Raw genomic sequence first — 20,601 nt, 5'->3', positions numbered from 1 at the left:
GTGTGAGAAAGTGTGTGTGTGTGTGTGTGTGAGGCAGAGAGAGTATGTGTGTGTAAGAGAGAGAGAGAGAGTGTGTGTGTGTGCGCGAGAGAGAGAGTGTTTGAGAGAGAGAGAAGAGTGTGTGTGTGTGTGTGAGAGAGAGAGTATGTGTGTGTAAGAGAGAGTGTGTGTGTGTGTGTGTGTGCGTGTGTGCGAGAGAGAGTGTGTGTGTGTGCGCGAGAGAGAGTGTTTGAGAGAGAGAGAAGAGTGTGTGTGTGTGTGAGAGAGAGAGTATGTGTGTGTAAGAGAGTGTGTGTGTGTATGTGTGTCTGAAAGTGTGTGCATGGATATTTGTCCTTTCTTATTTAGATTTTCCATAATAGCATGTGCATGCATGAGAACAGCAAAATCTATGTGCTTAGTTGTGTGCATGTTTGTGCATAGTTGTGTGTGTGTGTGTGTGTGTGTGTGAATGTGTATGTTTCTGTACTTTCTATGTATGGTTATGTATTACTGTAAGAAGCCTCGGTCATGATCCCTGCTCATAATGCTCCTCACAGTTCAGTTCTGCAGACACATACTGTAAGCGAGCTCAGTTTGAAGTGTGTCCAGACTCTGTGACTAAAGTGAGAGGCAACATCTCATCCCTAAAAGAGAAGCCCTCTCTCTCTCTCTCTCTCACCCCGTCTCACTAACAGCCCTTCTAATAGATGCCAGACTTCCTCTCAGTACAGCGCTGCCGTGCCACACAGCCCTCCAGGGTGGAGCACCATGTGTCCAGGGCTGCCCTTAGGAAGCTCCCCTCTTCTCTTCCTCCTCTTCCTCCTTCTGCCTCTCTGCCCCCTCAACCACCCGCCCTTACAAACTCCACCATATCAACCAACGCCCTTACAAACTCCACCATATCAACCAACGCCCTTACAAACTCCACCATATCAACCACCTGCCCTTACAAACTCCACCATATCAACCACCCGCCCTTACAAACTCCACCATATCAACCAACGCCCTTACAAACTCCACCATATCAACCACCCACCCTTACAAACTCCACCATATCAACCAACGCCCTTACAAACTCCACCATATCAACCACCCGCCCTTACAAACTCCACCATATCAACCAACGCCCTTACAAACTCCACCATATCAACCAACGCCCTTACAAACTCCACCATATCAACCACCCGCCCTTACAAACTCCACCATATCAACCAACGCCCTTACAAACTCCACCATATCAACCAACGCCCTTACAAACTCCACCATATCAACCACCCGCCCTTACAAACTCCACCATATCAACCAACGCCCTTACAAACTCCACCATATCAACCAACGCCCTTACAAACTCCACCATATCAACCACCCGCCCTTACAAACTCCACCATATCAACCAACGCCCTTACAAACTCCACCATATCAACCACCCGCCCTTACAAACTCCACCATATCAACCAACGCCCTTACAAACTCCACCATATCAACCACCCGCCCTTACAAACTCCACCATATCAACCACCCGCCCTTACAAACTCCACCATATCAACCAACGCCCTTACAAACTCCACCATATCAACCACCCGCCCTTACAAACTCCACCATATCAACCACCCGCCCTTACAAACTCCACCATATCAACCACCCGCCCTTACAAACTCCACCATATCAACCAACTCCCTTACAAACTCCACCATATCAACCAACGCCCTTACAAACTCCACCATATCAACCACCCGCCCTTACAAACTCCACCATATCAACCAACGCCCTTACAAACTCCACCATATCAACCACCCGCCCTTACAAACTCCACCATATCAACCAACGCCCTTACAAACTCCACCATATCAACCAACGCCCTTACAAACTCCACCATATCAACCACCCGCCCTTACAAACTCCACCATATCAACCAACGCCCTTACAAACTCCACCATATCAACCACCCGCCCTTACAAACTCCACCATATCAACCACCCGCCCTTACAAACTCCACCATATCAACCACCCGCCCTTACAAACTCCACCATATCAACCAACGCCCTTACAAACTCCACCATATCAACCACCCGCCCTTACAAACTCCACCATATCAACCAACGCCCTTACAAACTCCACCATATCAACCAACGCCCTTACAAACTCCACCATATCAACCACCCGCCCTTACAAACTCCACCATATCAACCAACGCCCTTACAAACTCCACCATATCAACCACCCGCCCTTACAAACTCCACCATATCAACCAACGCCCTTACAAACTCCACCATATCAACCACCCGCCCTTACAAACTCCACCATATCAACCAACGCCCTTACAAACTCCACCATATCAACCAACGCCCTTACAAACTCCACCATATCAACCACCCGCCCTTACAAACTCCACCATATCAACCAACGCCCTTACAAACTCCACCATATCAACCAACGCCCTTACAAACTCCACCATATCAACCACCCGCCCTTACAAACTCCACCATATCAACCACCCGCCCTTACAAACTCCACCATATCAAGCACCCGCCCTTACAAACTCCACCATATCAACCAACGCCCTTACAAACTCCACCATATCAACCAACGCCCTTACAAACTCCACCATATCAACCACCCGCCCTTACAAACTCCACCATATCAACCAACGCCCTTACAAACTCCACCATATCAACCACCCGCCCTTACAAACTCCACCATATCAACCAACGCCCTTACAAACTCCACCATATCAACCACCCGCCCTTACAAACTCCACCATATCAACCAACGCCCTTACAAACTCCACCATATCAACCACCCGCCCTTACAAACTCCACCATATCAACCAACGCCTTCTTTTTTAGATGTTTTTTCAGCATCTCACATTTTCGTGGCAGTCAGGGTGATCCATAATCCCTGGGGCTGAGGATTCTTTTCCCTCCCGTTGGTTTAAAACCAGCAGCTGTGGGGCACAAACCCGCTGCCCCTGTAATTAACCACTGCTCTCTCATCCCAGAGTCCTCAGAGCTCGAGGCCTTGAGAGAAAACTTAAGCTTTATTTCAACTGCCTCTCCTCTTCAGCACACGCTCCCCCCCCCTCCTCTGCCTTATTCTCATTCTTCTTTTGTCTATGTCTCTCTCCTCTCTCTCTCTCTCTCTCTCTCTGGCTGGGGGCTTGTGGGTGTCTACACTCTGTTCCACTACTCCGCCCGCACATAGCTGTGGTCTTGCCGGCTGATGGCCCTGCGCCTAGCGTAACCCGATCGGAACCATGTGGAGCTGGGCCCCGCCGGCCGGCCCGGACGAGCCCGCCGCTCAACCCGGCTTGTGCAGAAATGGTGGCATGTGGGGGTGGGGTGAGGTGTCATATCCGAGGAGAAAGGACGAGGTCAGCTTTGGAAAAGCGATTCCGCCAAGATCTGACTGCAGTGATAATGTTGTGTGCACACGTGTGTCTGTGTGTGTGGGTGCGTGTTTATGTGTGTGCATGCTTGCATAACAGAATATGTATGACTACTGGTGTGTGTACCAGTTTCTCTTTGTGTGCATAATGTTCTGAGTGTAGTGAGTGTGTTTGTGTAAGCACACGAGTGTGTGGTCCCACCACAGATCTGTATGTTTGGGGGTGGGAAGGAAAGAGTGTTTAATGGCCCTCTTTCTGATGGATGGAGAATAGATGGGCCATTTTTCATCCAACTTTAAGCCTTTACTGCAGGTGGGATTAAAGCATGACTGATGCTCCGGCACAGAAAGTATTAATATATCATTAGTATTGATCATCTTCATTAGGAGTGCTGTCTGGTCCAGGCTAATCTCAGCTCTATTGACTTGTGGTACAGGCAGACACTCCTGCTTGGCTCCATATGATCGATATTACCTCCCCTCCATACAAACACACACACACACACACATACAAATATACACACACGTACACACGTATACCCTTACCCCAGAGCTTTATCTTTATCTGCCTGTGATTCAAAGTGCAGATGTCTGCTGTGCGGAAGAGAGGGGGAGTGGTGATCAGCAGGCTGCTTCTGCCTCTTCTGTTCTGAGATCAGCTAGTTCCCCCCAGACCCAGTTTACCAGTGTGAGGCCTCCTCTCAAGGGCTGCTCAACTTTCACATCCTCCAGTATCATAAGCAGTGAGCTATAACATATGCGTAGTCAGTGTGTAACCTTTATCTTTTCTATTTACAGTACACAAAGGCTATAATTGTTTGCATATATGTATGTATGCTACTGGCTCCGAGGCTCTTTGAAATAAAACCTCATCCCATCTTGCTTTCTAACCACACTGATGCAATGCGAGTGAGTAATAATAGTGGAAAAGACATGATGGGAAACTTCAACTACAAATCGCTGATTCATCCTCATGTGGCGTTATTAGCGCATCAGAGAGAACTACAGCAGCTTCTCTGATGAGCCGACTGCGGCGATACACCAGCAGTGAGCCTGGGGAAGAGCAGGGCACATCCAGGCTTAGAACCTGCTATAACGGTCAGTCAGGTGGACGATGAGCTCAGGCGCCGTCATATGGCTGATTTGTGACCGCGTCTGCCCCGATGTCTGCGTCTCCCTCACGGCCGTCTGCCTATCGGTCTGTCCCGAATGTGTCCAGACATCTGTGCGGGGAGAGATTTAGGCATATGCACATAAACATACGTATCTGTGACAGGGGAGAGCAGCGGTCATCTTTTTATTTTTAAAGCTAGTGATTTGAAGATTTCCTCTTGACTAATGGCTGTCTGCCAATCAAACCAAAAAAGTCGCTTAATTTTGAAAGCCACCGTTGTTTGCTGCTCTCTGCCGCCCTCTGCTGTATGTATTGCATGTTGCACGTGGATTTGTGAAAAATGGAATTGACTAGAAAGGTTTTGGAGTTTGTGTTTGGAGTTTGTTTTACTACATGTAATTTCATCCATTCTTTAGAATATATATTTTCACTGTAGATATAATCTAGATGTAAATTAGGAATTTAAACATAACAAAAAAAAATTGCTAATGTTAGTTTTGTTTGTGTACAGTAATGTGTGGACTGATTAAGACTATTATGACAGAACCAGGCTTCTCGTTGGAGCTGTCAGTCTATGTTCATCAGTATATGTACATCAGTTACTTCTCATTATATAATCTCGCTTAAAACCTGTCACACTAAATACATTTTCACTTCCTGAGTTCACTTCCAACCATTCAGCCACAAAATAGAAGAAAGTGACTTTATCTCTAAGAACATCATGCAGTCATATGATATTCATGCTAACTGTGCTCTCTTTTGTGTGTGTGTGTGTGTGTGTGTGTGTGTGTGTGTGTGTGTGTGTGTGTGTGTGTGTGTGTATACCTGTCTACGTGCTCATGCATCTGCATTTGTCTGTGTGTGTGTGTGTGTGTGTGTGTGTGTGTGTGTGTGTGTGTGTGTGTGTGTGTGGTGCCTCAGCCCAGGCGACAGCAGGACCCCAGCCCTGGCTCCAACATGGGCAACACTGACGATCACAAGTTGCGCTAGCAGCAATCACCAATGAAGTGGGCAGGGGAAGGGTCACAGGACCACCACCACCACCACAGCAATCTCGTATGCCCATGCCCTGCTGATCCCAGGAGAGACGAGAGACCAAAGTCCACATTGGCGAGGATTTGGGGGGAGGATTTGGGGGGGTTTCATAGTGGTCACTCATTAAATGTGCTCATGGGTGAGGGTTGGATCGGGCTGGTTTATACATGGGTTGTGGGGGATGAGTTGTATTTAAATAACCCTCCCTTGTTCCTTCTTGGGGTTTTGCACTATATGATACTTTCAAATATGTCCCCACATTGCCTTTCGGTATACAAAGTGTTCCTACCTATTTTTTCTTTTGTCCCCTTATGCAAGCTATATCTTATTTTATTTTTGGCACTATTGTAATGAAACGGCATTCTTATTATTTTGTTCATATTTGTTTTGTGTGAAAGTCAAGATGTTTACTTTTTTTGTACTTTTGTTTTCTATATATAAACATACGTCCTCATGCTTTTGTAGGAAAAAACAGTAAATGTTGCTTGTGATGTTTGTGCTCTAGAGTAGAAAAAAAAGAGAAAAGACAGAAAAAGAAGCTGCTGGTGTTGCTGACGAGGCCTTTCTCCCTCTCCTCTGCCCCCTGCCCTCCGCATCTGCCTCCTCGCGTGTCTTACAAACGCCTTAGAAAGCGAAGCGAACAGGAAGTGAAGTGAACAGAGGGGAGTCCATTCTGAGGCCAGACAAAAGCAGGCAAAGAGCTCGTTGCTTGTCTCTCCTTTTTTTAATGAACTCGTGTTTGTGCTCCTTCTGCTTGTCACCCTTCACATTTTTGCCGCCTTGCCTTTGTATGTTTGTACCAGTTCTGGGTCTGTTTTCTCTGCCTTTACTGAAAATATAGGCCAACTTTGCCACCTTGTGGAGCTGCATGGTTGATCTCCCCAGAGCTGACCCCCCCCCCCCCCCAACCTGAGATGAAATATTCAGCGTTACCTTACTCTTAAACGAAACTGAGAGAAAGTTCCATGCCAGCTGAATGTTTTCTGTTTCCTCCTTTACGGTTGTCAATTTGTTTTTCACAGTGGTTCCTGGAGTAGTAGGATGAATTTGACTAGGGGGGAAATTGATGGACCTTGAGTTGTCATGAGACTGTCAAAAATCAGTAGGCAAAGCAACAGGGGGACAAATAAGATGAGAAATGGGTCAATAGGAAAATATTCTTTCTATTGTCTGAAGATGAGCTCACCAATCCTTCATAAAAACAGTGTTTGCTATTTTTCACTTCAAAAGGTTTTGCTGTAGCAGCAACCAGAACCTGCAGTGGGGTAAACACCTGTAGTGGAGTCACGTGTACAAGCCTAACTTACCAGCATCATTTTAACAGTGTGGCCTTGGGTGAGTGTCCCAAAATCAGTGTAGCTGTAAAAACACACTAAGTAGAATTACTCACCAAAACATCAGAATTGATTTATTATGGTATTATTTGCAGTTTCATTAAAAAGGGTATGCAATGTTGTAGGGTTTATGGGAGGTGCAATCTCATTGTTTTCCTTGAAGTATGTTTTTTTTTTTTGTTGTTGTTTTGTTTTACAGCAGTTAAAACAACATGTACGGTTCCTATTACATATTTTCATATCACTAGCCATGTGCTATTTTAGTGAACCATAAAAATAAGTCTTAGTGTACCTTTAAAAAACCGAACTGTTTTTGATTTAATATTATGTTAATGTGTGTGAGGGGTAATCTTTTCAGATTTACACAACAATATTGTCCCCTTTGACAAAAGAACCAAAGATGTTGGCTCTAGGCAGGTTTTAACGGAAAGCGCAGTAAGTAGGTGTTTGTGGAGACAGAGAGAGAGAGAAGTGAAGGTACAGAGATGGCACTGCTAGATATGGGAAGGATGGAAATGAAATGTGGTTTGGGTTTGTTTGTGTGTTTGTGCAAACACACATATGTGAATATAGAGGTAGTGAAAATGATATAAACATCTGCGTTTTATATTATATAACTGGTTCCACCTCATAGAACTTCAGAAGACTTTTGCTTGCACATCCCATGACCCTCTGAAATGTCCTCTTTCTCTGGAAACCTTGTGTACTTCACTGCAACCTTGACTATTCATGCATATATATATTACAAACACATACATAGTAGAACAAGTGTTGAATTACACAAATCTATTTAGCTTCCTTCAGAAGGCGTTCATGAACTTATTTAACACCACTATTTTTAGTGAAACTGCATTACCTCATTGAATGCACATGGATAGTACCATGATTAAAACATGTGTTGCCCAACTTGCGTCTTAAATTGGTTTGAAATGTAGCCTAATTAAATATAGCCTACCTCTAGCTACAACCAAAAACAGTTTCATAACTGATATATGTTTGCAAAGAAAGAATAATGTATTAAGTCAACAATGTTTCTACATTTCCTAAGCTGCTGGTTGAATAGAATGTGGTGTGTAAGGTACTTATTGCTAAAATGGACATTTTAAACACCAAATGATCAGAGATGATAAGCAAGAGGTCACTTTGGAGGCCGAATATTTTTTCATACAATTTAAAGACAGCAAGATTATTTCAGGTGGTTTTACTGTTGTGCTTTATTGTGCTTTCTTGTACTACTCAACAGAAATAGGAAGCCCTCTCACAGGTCCCTCTTACCCCTTCCAGGTGTGTCTTGTGCTGTGTGTCAAAAAATACCATTGCTGGTCCCCTTGAGATTCTGAGATTCTGCATCACCCTTTTACTTAATGCTGGCATTAAGGCAACACACACCGGGGAGTGGATTTTCTCACATTTCATTTTTTAAATAAATGGTTTATTTTCTTAATTGTCTTTAAGTTATTGATACAGGATTGCCTTTCATTTTCAGGTCATGCTATGAAGAAATATGTGATTTCTTTTTTTTTTTTTATTGCCTACATTTCCCCCTTAATTCTCTTAGGAATTAGGGAAGCTTTTACATGTTACATTGTTTAGCTTTTTCCATTATGAACGGGGAGGACTGTTAACTGAAGTGTTAAGTTTGATTTCATTCTAAATAAACCTTTAACCCAACTCGGTTGTATAGTTGTACTGGCTAAAAAATATTTTATTAAGTTACACAATGATGTGTTTGTAGTCTCAGTAATAATATCGCAGATGTTTCAAAGATTCGTCCTAAACGTACAGTAAAACGAGTAATTAACTTTATTTATTTATTGGTAAGAGTCGCGTTTTATTGTCGTTTTTATTAGTTATAGGCCTGAACAGATCAGAGACGGACTCTTATTTTAAAGGGGAGAAAACATGGGTCTATCCTGCTAACAACTGCCTTCACGTCTCTTTTTTGGCGCTAGGGTTAGCTAGCGAGGTGTTCGATCTACCCCAATGGCTTCCACCGTTATCTAGTTAGTTAAAAGACAAGCGCAGTGTTGTTGTAAATATGCCACCAGCACCAGTGATCCACACTACTGTAAACACTTGAACCTTGCGCAGTTTTTTCGGTTTTCTGAAACTCCACGGTCAGTGTCGTCTTAACTCCATCCAAACATTGCTTCAGGGCTGGCTAACGTTTCGTGTCTATGTAAACGTCCTCCTGTGTAGGAGCTGTAGTTAGCTTTATATATTTAGAGAACGGTGATGAAGGAAGACAGATGCTAACACTGCAGCTAGCTACCCTCCCTACCCCTAAATGGAGCTCATACGGTCTCATTGGAGCCAGTGAAATGTGTTTTAGTGTTTAGTGTCTGACAGTTGAGCCTAATCTGAGGGGGGCCAGGGCACACCTGGACTAATGTTCATGTGTTTCTTGCCTATGCGTGGTTAATTAAATATTTTTTGTGGAATATTCTATCTAAGTAGCTATAAAATTATTAGAACTTATGAAGCCTTTCACACTTAGTGAAAAAAAAATCTGTGTCTCTGTCCAGTATGATCTTGAATTTGCATAAAACATACTTGCTAGTTAATGTGCATGGGTTGTTTTTTAAACACATGATGAACTACATGTTTGCACATCTGCTACGAATATAAGATCAGGCGGCAAGTGATGTAACATGAGAGGGAAGAGTCTTCCAGTTCATCAACAGTTTGTCTCAAGCTAAAACAAAGAGAAATATTAATCTCAACCAGTGGAGTCAGGGAGGAACGGAGGGGTCTCTCAGTCTCTACGGGGGACAAGTGGACGTGTGACACCTGATGATGCGTTTGTGTGGAAGGGACTCGGGTTAACGCCGCAGCTTCGAGTACAATTATTTGGTTGGACCATGAACGTGCCACCAGGAGAAACCCCATGATTCCTCAGGAAGGCAAGGCGACGTTCACAGAGCTTATTAGGAATCTGGCATGGAGACCGTTTCCCATGACCAAACCTGTAGTTCAAAATCTGGATTTCCAGTATGCTTGTGCAAATAAAATCTGTGTTTTTTTTCTCTGAAAGTAAGAAAAGGGCAGGTCTCTACTGGTTTGAGGGCTTCCTAAAAAACCCAGGTTCTTAGCGAGACAGAAGTGTGTTCTGCTGCCAGGACTGGGCTGCTTGAGACCTAATGTGGTGAGACTGGTTTTAGAACTATGAGCCCATTCTGAGTTACTTGGGCATTCAGAATGTCCCATCACGTATGGCCCTGCCATGAAATAGTGCTTCAGTGTTATTTTACTGCCTCAGAGACAGAAGAACAACTAAAGCAGAGGAAACAACTGCTGTCATTGCCAGTCTGAATGTAGTCTGTGGTTGTGGCCCATTACAAAACGTTTTAAGAAGAAACCAATAATGGCAGAAGGATTGCAACACAATGTAAAGAGTGGCAGAGGATGCACAGATTCTGACCTTTCTGGACCCAGGGAGACAGTTGGTGTCGGTAGTTGCTAAAGATCACCATTGTCCACACGTATCACAGTTTCATTATACTTGTGGGAAAGATAATGGCGTGATTGGTGATGCTGGTTTATTTATTTGCAAAGACAGCCTTTTTTGAATTTGCCCAAAAGTGTGGGGACGTTCTGAATTACTCTGAATTATTCTGAATTAACAAAAAGGGGCCAACTTATCTAGACTCTAAATCCTCATTTCTGTGTACTATTTAGTATTTTTATAGTAATTTTTGCAACAATTTTCTGCAACTTGGCATCAGACTGTCAGCAGATGTTTGTACTTGCTGACCTGTGTTTAATATATCAGCTAGTGACTCATGTTCCTCATTTATCCTAATACTTTAAACGTAAAAAGACTGAAAAATAAGAAGACTAAAACCCAAGAGTGGTTCTGGACGTAGAACTGTACCAGTGGTGAACTGGGCAGCTGGCATTCCCAGTGCCAGGAACATGCTAGGGGAAACCCCTATTCAGTTACATTGTTCTTCCTGCTCTGGTTCAACTAAACAAGAACAGACTGCTCTATGTATGAGGTTCTGCACAATTAGCAAATATGTACGTCTTTGTTAAATATAAAAAAACTAAGGTAAATGATTCATGGCTGAATTGCCCTTCAGCCGGGAAACTTTGGCATGACTAATGTCAGAAATGCTCCTTACAGACTCAATGTATTTGGGGAGATGGAAATAATACATATTATTTTTAGGTAACTATAATTTCCCGTTATGCTTCATGCTAATGAGCCAGGTATCTGCAGACCGCTCGAAAATCCCAAAACGGTTTGCTTATAAACGTATGATTTTTATTTTCTTGTTACAGACTGCACACAACATTGCAGTTACTGTACTGTAGCCCAGCTGATTAATGAAAACACTAGGATATGTTTGTATATTATAATCTCAGAGTGTCAGTGTTTAAAAGCTGTGGGCCATTTGAAATGTTTGGGCTGGATCTTCTATCTGTGGTGTTTTGTGATGTTCACTTTGGTGAACATGTTTAGTATGATGAAACTGATAAAAGAACAAACCGTAATTATTCTTTATTAAATTATTATTTAGTATTTCTAAGGGCAGCACTATTCCTGTCTTTCAGATGACCGAGTTGGAGCATGTTTACACACACACACACACACACGCTGAGCTCAAGGGATGCCAGGTAATGCACGAATCCCTCCCTGCCAGGCATTTGGATCCAGCACATATAATCAGGTTTGTTTTGTTTAATCATTTTAATATAATCTTATGTATAATGACTATACTTATGCACCAGATAACTATTAAATACGGGGATATGTAATCTCTTAACCCTCAGTATAAAGTTAGCAAAACAAAAAGAATGTATGGCATATTCATCATGTGCCATGCCATTGAAATAAGAATACTATGAACGTGACTCTTCTAATTGTTGGTACGATCATTATACCTTGAAACATGTTAAATTGGCACTTCTGCTTTCATAGAATCTGAAACCAAGCTGTAGAACGTCACACAATAGGACTTAGCCATGGATTCCAGGGGTGGTAGAAGCCAATAGGACTTAGCCATGGATTCCAGGGGTGGTAGAAGCCAATAGGACTTAGCCATGGATTCCAGGGGTGGTAGAAGCCAGTCCAAAGATCACGCTTTGCCCCGCAAGAGACTTTCACTGGCAAAAAAGGATGGCAGTACGAAAGAGAAGACTAAAAAGCCAACAGGACTTTCTATTACTTCATTTTTCAAGAATACTCCACCAGCCAAACTGGCCTGCCCACTTTGTGGCAAATTCATTCCACGTTTCAAGATCAATGAACACATTGACTCTCAGTGTCAGGATTTTGTTGGGGAAAATGACATAGAGGCTTCAGCAGATGACCACAATCAACAGGACGAAGCATGTGCTACATTTCAAAAGAACAGCACTAGATGTCTAGATGATGAGAGAGACTCAAACATGGATAAAATGAACCAGGATTCAAAAACAAGCCCATATTTTAAACAGAACTGTACCAAGAAGCAAGGGTCACCTGTTTCAAACGACCAAGTTAAAGTGGTTAAGACCATCAGCCTCGGGAGTTTGTCTTCAAAACTCTCCAAAAGAGTGCTGAAGTTTTCAGAGATTGACAGCATCCAAGTGTCAGATGATGGTGAGACAAGTAGTTCACAGAAAGAAAACTGCGACGAGAATGTAAGTGTTCAGTCTGAGCCCTTAGACATGGACTCAACTCCAGCTTCAACTTGTACATTAGCAACCGCACATCTACCTCAGCAGGACAAGGCTGGGGAACGTACGGAGATTACGGGGAAAGTAGAAACACTGGAAACCGAGGCTCTTCAGTCAACTTCGACTGTTTTGTTCAGATTAATGAAGAGGAAGAAGGAAGGTTCTCCAGATGCACGCGCCGCCCCGGTCCTGCAGAAGAAGAACAGAAGTGCAACACACGGTGAACATAAACCATTTCCTATATTTAGCCAGAGTCACAACTCGCACGTCGGTCTTTCTCAAAGTGCTGGCGGCACTGCTCAGTCAATGAAGGTTGAAAGCAACAGATCTGAAGATGGCAATGAAGAAAGGAAACGGATCATGACACCAGGCAGGAGTCGAGCTCTCCCACAGAAAGCTAACGATGGCCCTGTGGAACAGCTTTCGTCTAGGATGCCATATTATCTTAAGAACTTCTTGACTGTTTTGGGAGCAGTACTGGAGAATGAAGATGACAGGATGCTGTTTAATGAAGAGGACCTCTCATCCATCCACAGTTTCAAGCAGCTCTCAGGTAGAGATGATGAGTCACAACATAGCTGGTAAATCTGCAAGTGTCTTAAGAAGAAGTAACAGGCAGTTCAGTATGTTTGCAGTATGCACTTAGTAACTATATTCACTTTACAGTGCTGTTCATGTGTAGTTAACCAGAAGGTGGCGGTTAAAACTCATTTCTCTGCTCCGCAGTGTCTGGTCAGATGCTGTATGTGCGTCTGTTCCAGAGGAAACTGAGATGGCTGCAGAGGACCAAGCTTGATTATGCAGAGATCAGCTCAGACCTCCAACCTGTCATACAAGAGCTTGTCTGCAGTGGCTTCCTACAGACAGGTTGGTGCACAAGTGTGGCATTTTCACTGCCCTTCAACGGCTTTGGGCTTTGGGCTTTATTAATGACTTCCTCATAGGATTGTATTGGATGTAGAACAGCTATGTTCATACTCGGTTTAACATGTGTTTTCTGCTGTAGAGTCAGATCTTGAGGACATCCAGGATGCCCTGGACCTTCTGCCTGCTCCTGAACTCAGAAATCTGGCCAAGACGTTTCACCTGGGAGGTCCAGGGAGCAGCACCCAGAAGAAGCAGCTGGTGGAAGGTCTTCTCGGTCTGGCCAGACGGCGCTCCGTGTTTGCGCTTGCACCTGGCCAAAACAACACCGCTGCAGCCATTTTAAAGAGGTACAGTCTTTGTGGATCCTTTATTGGCTACAAACGTGAGAGCCTTGGTGTTATTTCAAATCATACCTCCCAAGTTCTGCGGAGCCGTAGTAGTGCTCTTTGAGGCGACGAGACCTGCTAGCGTCCCACAGTAGATGTCCGTGTCCCTCAGGGCTAAACAGTTATCAGGAGGCTGCGTGCGCCTACGCCAGGAGCCTCGTGCCGTGTTCTCCCGCGTTCTCCTCCTCTTCTCCCTCACGGACACGCTGGAGGAGGAAGAGATGGGTGCGGGGGGTCAGGGCCAGCTCTACACCGTCCTGCTGGTCAACTCTGGACACCTGGCCTTCCCTGCATACACTGTCCAGCGCCGCGCCAACATTTTTCAGGACAGGGACGACCTAATCAGGTGATGCTGCGTTTATTCGCCAAGAACTCAGTTTTTGTAAGAAGGCGAGCTGGTAGCAGTTCTGGGACGGATGGTTCTGATGCTTTTCTGGGCAGATATGAGAATGCCATGAGGACCCTTCAGGAGGTGGTTACAGCAATGCAGACGGGCCACTGGGAAGACGCCCTGGGCCTCTACAACTCTGCAAAGGCCACTTGGCAAGACCTTAAGCTAACTTGTGATTTAAGGTCAGAACTGCAGGTTTGCCTGGAATGTGCAGATTTTGCCATTTGCTTAGCAAATACAAAGGAGGAGTTTCATGAATGTGTGTGTGTGTGTGTGTGTGTGTGTGTGTGTGTGTGTGTGTGTGTAGCTGTCAGGAAGAGCTACCAGTGTTTCTACGATGTTTCACTGTGGGATGGACATACACGCGCATATTGTCTCGTGGAGTGGAGATACTACAGAGGCTGCGTCGCTATGAGGTACGTAGGTAAACACACATCTCCAGGTAAAGTGGAGGAACATACACAGCTAGAACAGAACTGACCCGGTGTAATACCTAACAGAGACATTTGTTAGGTATTACAAATACTGCAATTAACCATAGTTAATAGGAGTACTCCTTGAGTATGATTATCAACAATGTGATTTGCTAAGAAAATTACTAATGCATCAGTGAAAAATGTGGAGTTTTTATAGTATAGTATGCACATGCACTAAATGCACAAATAACGATTATTTGTCTGTTTTTGGTGCTACGGCAGTTTTAATACTCCTAAATGTACTGTATGTATGCTTCTCTCTTGCTGCTAATGTAGGACGCGGTGGAGGAACTCCGGTCTCTTCTGTCTCAGTCAGTGTTCTGTCCAGACAGCAGAGGGCGCTGGTGGGACAGGCTGGCTCTAAACCTCCACCAGCACCTCAAAAGGCCTGAACAGGTACTGCACGAGAGGAGACTTATTAGAATAATTCAGACCTTGTATGTGAAGTGATTTTTCTTTCCAAGAGCCCTGAATGTCCCTTTATTTGATGGGTTAACCCTCAATCATTTGGTAAGTGTCATAATAACTGATTATAATAAGCGGATTCTTCGTATTCCAAGAGCGCTCATGAATGTGTTGTCCTTCATGATTTATAGTTCCTCAGAGTGACTACATAGCTGGAGGATCGTCTGTCTTCTCCCTTACCTTAAGCACATCGTCAAGCTGTTTATTGTTAGTACAGAACTGGTTGTCTATAAAGGTTTAATGACTGGTTGATTCTTCTAACAGATTTAGCTCACAAATGTCTGAGGGACTTGCCTCCCCTCTTTTTAACGGTGTGGGAGGAACAGGAATAGTGTTCTGGTTGTGGTCCAGCACAACACAGGGTGTGGGGAGTCGTGCCAATCACCTAACGGTTATTCCAAAGCATCTTCTCCCGCACTTTGCCGTAGGATGACTGCATAAGTCATCCCGAAACATCTGTTACACAACAGTGTCATATCTGTTCTGTTCTGTCTGATAAGAGCGAGGATGGAGCACTTTAAATCATGGATACAACACTTTCTAACCGCATATATTGTGCGGCTGGAACTAACGGCTGTAAAGCAACAGTTCCAGCAGAATAATACGGGTATGATAACGGTTCATCATACCCATAATCTCTCTGCTGACAACTGGTTGCTAAGTAACTACAATGAAGACTTTATTCTAAGCTGCTGCTAACGTTTTTAGAAGAAATAATTGCCAATTGTCAGTTTGTCTTTACAGATTATCATTTCACATTAGTCCTAGTTCAGATCCGTACAGTGGTTAGTCGTATGCCAAACACTTTTTGAAGTTTTTTTTTGAAGCTTTGCTCATTTTGACTGATGTGCCAGCCCAGTTGGTTGTACGTGGTGTGCACACGTTTAAATTACACACTTTGATTTTAATTCATTAAATTCTAATATTATGTTCAGAGATTGCATGGGACGGCGGTGTCAGTCATTTTGAACCTATGACGTGTAAGTAAGGGTTTCCTGTGCTACCCTGTGTAACCGCTCTGCTCTCCCACCAACGCAGCTGTGATGATGTTTTCTCTTAAAGGCCATCTCTGCCATCCGGGACGGGCTGATGGACCCGCTGGTTCGAACAGGTCACCGATTGTCTCTGCACCAGAGGGCTGTCCGGATGAAAGAGTCGGCCACTTTTAAGAAGCTTCGCCTGCAGCTCCAAGACCTCCCCTCCGTCCACGTGCAAGATGTTCCTCATGTTAGCCTGCCTGCTTGCATCAGCAGCACACCACACTGGACAATCATTCTAACAGCACATTAGAGGTTATATACAGTCCCAGGCAGTGTTGAGGTTTCCTGTTTTATCAATGGCTTAATGAATGTATAGAATGATCTCTCAGTCTCTTTATTAGAATACAAAAAGGAAATGCGTATAATTTATATGCAGTAATGAACAAAATCTGGGGCAAGTGCTACAGGGGCAATTGTTGAGTGTGACCTCCCCTCACACTTAGTGTGACCTCCCCTCACACTTAGTGTGACCTCCCCTCACACTTAGTGTGACCTCCCCTAATGGCTGGAGCCTAGCTCGGCTAAACCTATAGGGATTGGAACATTTGTGTACATCTTTCCTGTATTTTCTGTTTGTATCTTGATGAAGAAACAATTATATATAGTATTATACCATTGCTAATGGTAGCGTAAGACTTTTGCCACCGTTTCACTCCATTCTGAATGTTGAGTACTGATTGCCTGGTCAGTTTGGGCTGAGTATTATAATACTACTACGTGTATATTACAATAATATTATACTACTACATGAATGCATGATTGTTTATCTTTTTTAACAATATATTTACTATATTTACATTGTATGCACTAGATTACTAGACACTGAATAGCTTATGGCAGCAAACTAATGTGTTCAAGCTGATCTGGCTTCAGAGGAACATACATCGCAAGAAAAATGTGTTTTTTTTTCCTCCTAACAGGTGACGATTCGAGGACAGCTGTTCCCCCACGAGGGCGGAACGGGCAAGTCCGTGTTCCTCAGACCTGCTGGCGCTGACGAGGGCTCTGGGGAAGGACGAGACACCATGGTCATGTGTTCGGTGGAAGAGCTGGCGTTGGCACACTACAGAGAGCTGGGCTTCCAGCGAGGTTATTACGCATCTGCTTCTTCCTAAGATGATTAGATAGTTCCACAGGAGCGGCGCGTTCTGTGGCTCCGCTTCTGTTTCTCCGTGTTGGAGATGAGTGTGGAGGAATGTACCGCCGATACCTCCATCTGCTGCAGGCATTCACGGCGAAGGTTCGACGTTCTCCACGCTGTTCGGCCTCCTGATGTGGAACATCATCTTCATGGAGGGGGTTCCTGATGTCTTCCGAACCCCCTATCAGGTCCAGAAATTAAACAGACGTTGTTGGTCCCATATGTGCGTGCCCACATACTGCAGAAAGGCTACGCGCCATCACAGAGGTCGTTGACGGCACTTGTGTACTCTTTCACAGACGTGTCCGCTGGACTTGCACACAGACTCTTTCTACAGAAACCGGCAGGAGGCGATCGAGACGTGGGTGGAGCTGTTGCAGCAGGCGTCCGCAGAGACCCTGCAATCCCTGCTGGCTGACACGTGGCACTCCCAGCAGGGGAGAGTGTGCGCACTGGTCAACTGGGAGCGATTCTCTTCTCTGCAGGAAGCTCAGGTTACTTTGGGTGGGGAAAGGTCCACTGCAAAATGCATATTTGATTACACTTTCCTAGGGAGGAGGACTCCCGTCTGCACATCCCGCCTCTCGGCTCAGTGGAGCCTATATGCTGATTCACCTTGTGATTCAAAACTGTAACCATTCTCCAGTTGACCATAGATGGGTGCTGTATATTGATACGCCATATTGGGCAGAAATACAATAAATTGAGTGTTTTATGTGCTGTTGCAGAGCTTGGTGGCTTGTCTGGGAGGTCACTTCTTAAGTGGAGTGTTCCTTAGAATGGCAAAGGACTACAGACACAGCAGAGGAGGCCTCCCTGACCTGGTGGTGTGGAACACCTCCAACAACAACTACAAGGTGAGTCACCACGAGATGCAGCTTGCCACGCTGTTAAAAACAAACACGCTCCTGGAGCAAATAAAAAAGTCCAAAGGTCGAAGGAGCACACAGCACCCTGAATGTCGTGCTGATCTGAGGTCTGTTGTTGTAGCTGGTGGAGGTGAAGGGCCCAAATGACCGCCTGTCTCAGAAGCAGCAGCTCTGGCTGGATGAGCTGCGGAGGCTGGGGGCCAGCGTGGAGGTGTGTCACGTCCTCGCCACCGGAGCACGAGGCGCGCGGCTGGAGTAAAGGGCCAAAACACCGTCCCACGTGGAGCACTTTGGTTTGGGTCACGTGGGTAGGTTTTCTCTGAAGGACGCTGGGTAGGTCTTCCTCTGCTGCTCGGCGGCTGGCTGCTGTAATTCCACAGCACACGTTCCACGCACCTTATAATGTCAGATGTTTGTATCCGTGTTTTCGTACAAAGACACTATGATCTAGAACGATGGACACTGTGTTATTTCTGGATCCCATTCTCCTGGCTGGTTGTTAAGCTATTTGTTTGTGTGTGTGTGTGTGTGTGTGTGTGTGTGTGTGTGTGTGTGTGTGTGTGTGTGTGCGCGCGCGCGCGCGTGTGTGTGTGTGCGCGTGTGTGTGCGTGCGTGCGTGCGTGCGTGCGTGTGTGTGTGTGTGTGTGTGTGTGTGTGTGTGTGAGTGTCCTTTTTATTTAATAGCTTGAACTTCTGATATCCCAAAAAAGGCTAATTTCAAGTCCTTCAATGGTTTCTGTTTTACTTTTTATTAGGTTGTATTATTTAAAACCTTTGTTTAAAACATGTTGGGGTGCTACAAATATTGATTTCTCTGAGTTCTTGAAGCATTTACTAGAATTCAGCATAAACATTCATTATCCAGGGTTACATGCACTTATAGATGTCACATGCTCTAGTTCTGGTACTGAGTCTTGGACTGTCTGGATTTCACATACACCTGCTCATCAACTTCATCAGGAGGCAGAGGACAAAACAACTTTGTGATAAAAACCACCGTGTCCTCCATCTCTCACATGAAATCCAATTACTGGATTTTACTGCCCCACAGGATATAATTCAGTATTAGCAACACTAGCATTTCGCGAACAAAATTTAGACAGAAAGGGGTAATAAGATGTAGGTCTTCGGTTTGTCACTATCTTTGCAAAGATGAGATAAATCCAGTGGTAGCTTTAACCTATTACGTCAACAGTTGATATGAGGTGTGGAATATATGGACCAATAGTGCGGTAATGTGGTGGGATGGAGCAGTGGTCCGCGCGCTGACCTCTCTGTGCATCCTGATGAATGGACTGGAGTCCATGACCGCGCCCTTGAGATCTTTACTTTCCATTCCAACAGTTTTACAGAAATGGAATAGTTAGTGTTCACCTATGTGCGACTGATAGATTGACACAGCAGTAATTTTCACCTTGCCATGTCTCTGAGTGTCTGTCTGATTTGCTGGGGGAAAATGAGGACTTGGATGTTAAACATGCTCTGTCTCCCCTAAAATGGGAGACTGGTTTCCAGGTTGCTGATGGATTATGTCTGAGGCTTTAAGACACTAAGCATTCTTATGGCAAGGATTTGAACAGCCTCATGGGAATATTCCCTTCCCAAAACCTGTTCACTTTTTTTTTTTTTTTTTTTTTTTTACATGCACGTCTTAATTCCTCATCTTGGGTTCCTTTTTTGGTCTGGCCAAGGGTGCAGAGATTCAGACTTCTGTCTGAGCCATTTGCTCCTCCTGTGGGCCAGGCTGATCTCCTCCTGGAACCGTTCATGTTCCACCTCGGTCTTGGTCTCCAGAACCTTCCTAAGGGAGTCCGGCCTCTCATGAGTCATCTCCAAGCAAAGGGAGAAGTGAAAATATGTATATCGGTAAACAGAACATTGAAAAATCCAACATTCATAAGTGCTATCACACTAGTCTTACACACTGTGGCATGTGCATCTTAAAATAATGAGAGAACATAAGTTTTTGATGATGGAAGATCTACCCAGATGAGTCCTGGAGGATTTAGGAAGGGAGAGGCAGTCCTTCAGCAGTTCTTATCAGGGTTTCGGAAAAAAACTGAATGTGTTGCCGAAGGGAAATCAAGACATCTCGTAGCAACGCTCCTGAAGTCTTTTGAAGCCACTTTGAATTTTCTATTAATGTTAAAAAAATTAGCACTATTTCACTATATATATATATAACATGATTTTTTTTTTTTGCTTTTATGGCTCCTCTTTGTTTTGCCAATTTTTTTGTCAAAAAAAAATAATGTTAAAAATAAAATATGTCTATGGGTATAAATGGTTGTGCTTATGAATTTATTAACTGCTAACATGGAATGGAATTGGCCCACAGCATTTTACTGAGCATGACATGTAATACGAACCAAACTGTGGTATGAACTGTTTTATAAAATGTAATGAATTGTGAATGCTGGCCTCATTTGTTATGTGGCTCAGTGCCGACTGCG

General features: G+C 44.3%; 2 protein-coding genes across 7 annotated transcripts in view; both read left to right on the top strand.

The window, feature by feature from the left end:
* The window catches only part of cbfb (core-binding factor subunit beta), a 42,800-nt gene extending 34,280 nt beyond the window's left edge, over nucleotides 1–8,520 (top strand). For 2 of the 4 annotated variants that reach the window (XM_076991566.1, XM_076991581.1), the window contains one exon: nucleotides 5,407–8,520. In XM_076991566.1, the coding sequence (XP_076847681.1) occupies nucleotides 5,407–5,451 (45 nt within the window). In that variant the 3' untranslated portion in view covers nucleotides 5,452–8,520. Of the gene's footprint in view, nucleotides 1–5,401 lie in introns of all 4 variants that reach the window. The other 2 variants (XM_076991559.1, XM_076991575.1) reach the window with 1 other exon arrangement.
* Nucleotides 8,521–8,769: 249 nt separating this feature from the next.
* On the top strand, nucleotides 8,770–20,363 carry fan1 (FANCD2 and FANCI associated nuclease 1). 3 transcript variants are annotated; one of them, XM_076991528.1, is made up of 15 exons: nucleotides 8,770–8,966; nucleotides 11,407–11,522; nucleotides 11,774–13,066; nucleotides 13,240–13,380; nucleotides 13,520–13,727; nucleotides 13,879–14,112; nucleotides 14,208–14,339; nucleotides 14,465–14,573; nucleotides 14,910–15,029; nucleotides 16,161–16,325; nucleotides 17,059–17,227; nucleotides 17,364–17,467; nucleotides 17,579–17,773; nucleotides 18,008–18,136; nucleotides 18,270–20,363. In XM_076991528.1, exons 3-15 carry the CDS (start codon nucleotides 11,896–11,898, stop codon nucleotides 18,405–18,407), a joined length of 3,015 nt encoding a protein of 1,004 aa, XP_076847643.1. In that variant the 5' UTR covers nucleotides 8,770–8,966; nucleotides 11,407–11,522; nucleotides 11,774–11,895; the 3' UTR covers nucleotides 18,408–20,363. The 3 variants fall into 3 exon arrangements, with proteins under 3 accessions (XP_076847643.1, XP_076847652.1, XP_076847662.1); XM_076991537.1 differs by lacking the exon at nucleotides 8,770–8,966 and adding an exon at nucleotides 8,979–9,752; XM_076991547.1 differs by lacking the exon at nucleotides 8,770–8,966 and adding an exon at nucleotides 9,846–9,994.
* The last annotated feature ends 238 nt before the right edge of the window (nucleotides 20,364–20,601 follow it).

This window comes from Brachyhypopomus gauderio, chromosome 2 (genome assembly GCF_052324685.1).
Source record: "Brachyhypopomus gauderio isolate BG-103 chromosome 2, BGAUD_0.2, whole genome shotgun sequence".
In the NCBI taxonomy this organism is placed as follows: domain Eukaryota; kingdom Metazoa; phylum Chordata; class Actinopteri; order Gymnotiformes; family Hypopomidae; genus Brachyhypopomus; species Brachyhypopomus gauderio.
Note: the sequence above shows the minus strand (reverse complement) of the source record. Positions and strands in the feature narration are given on the sequence as shown.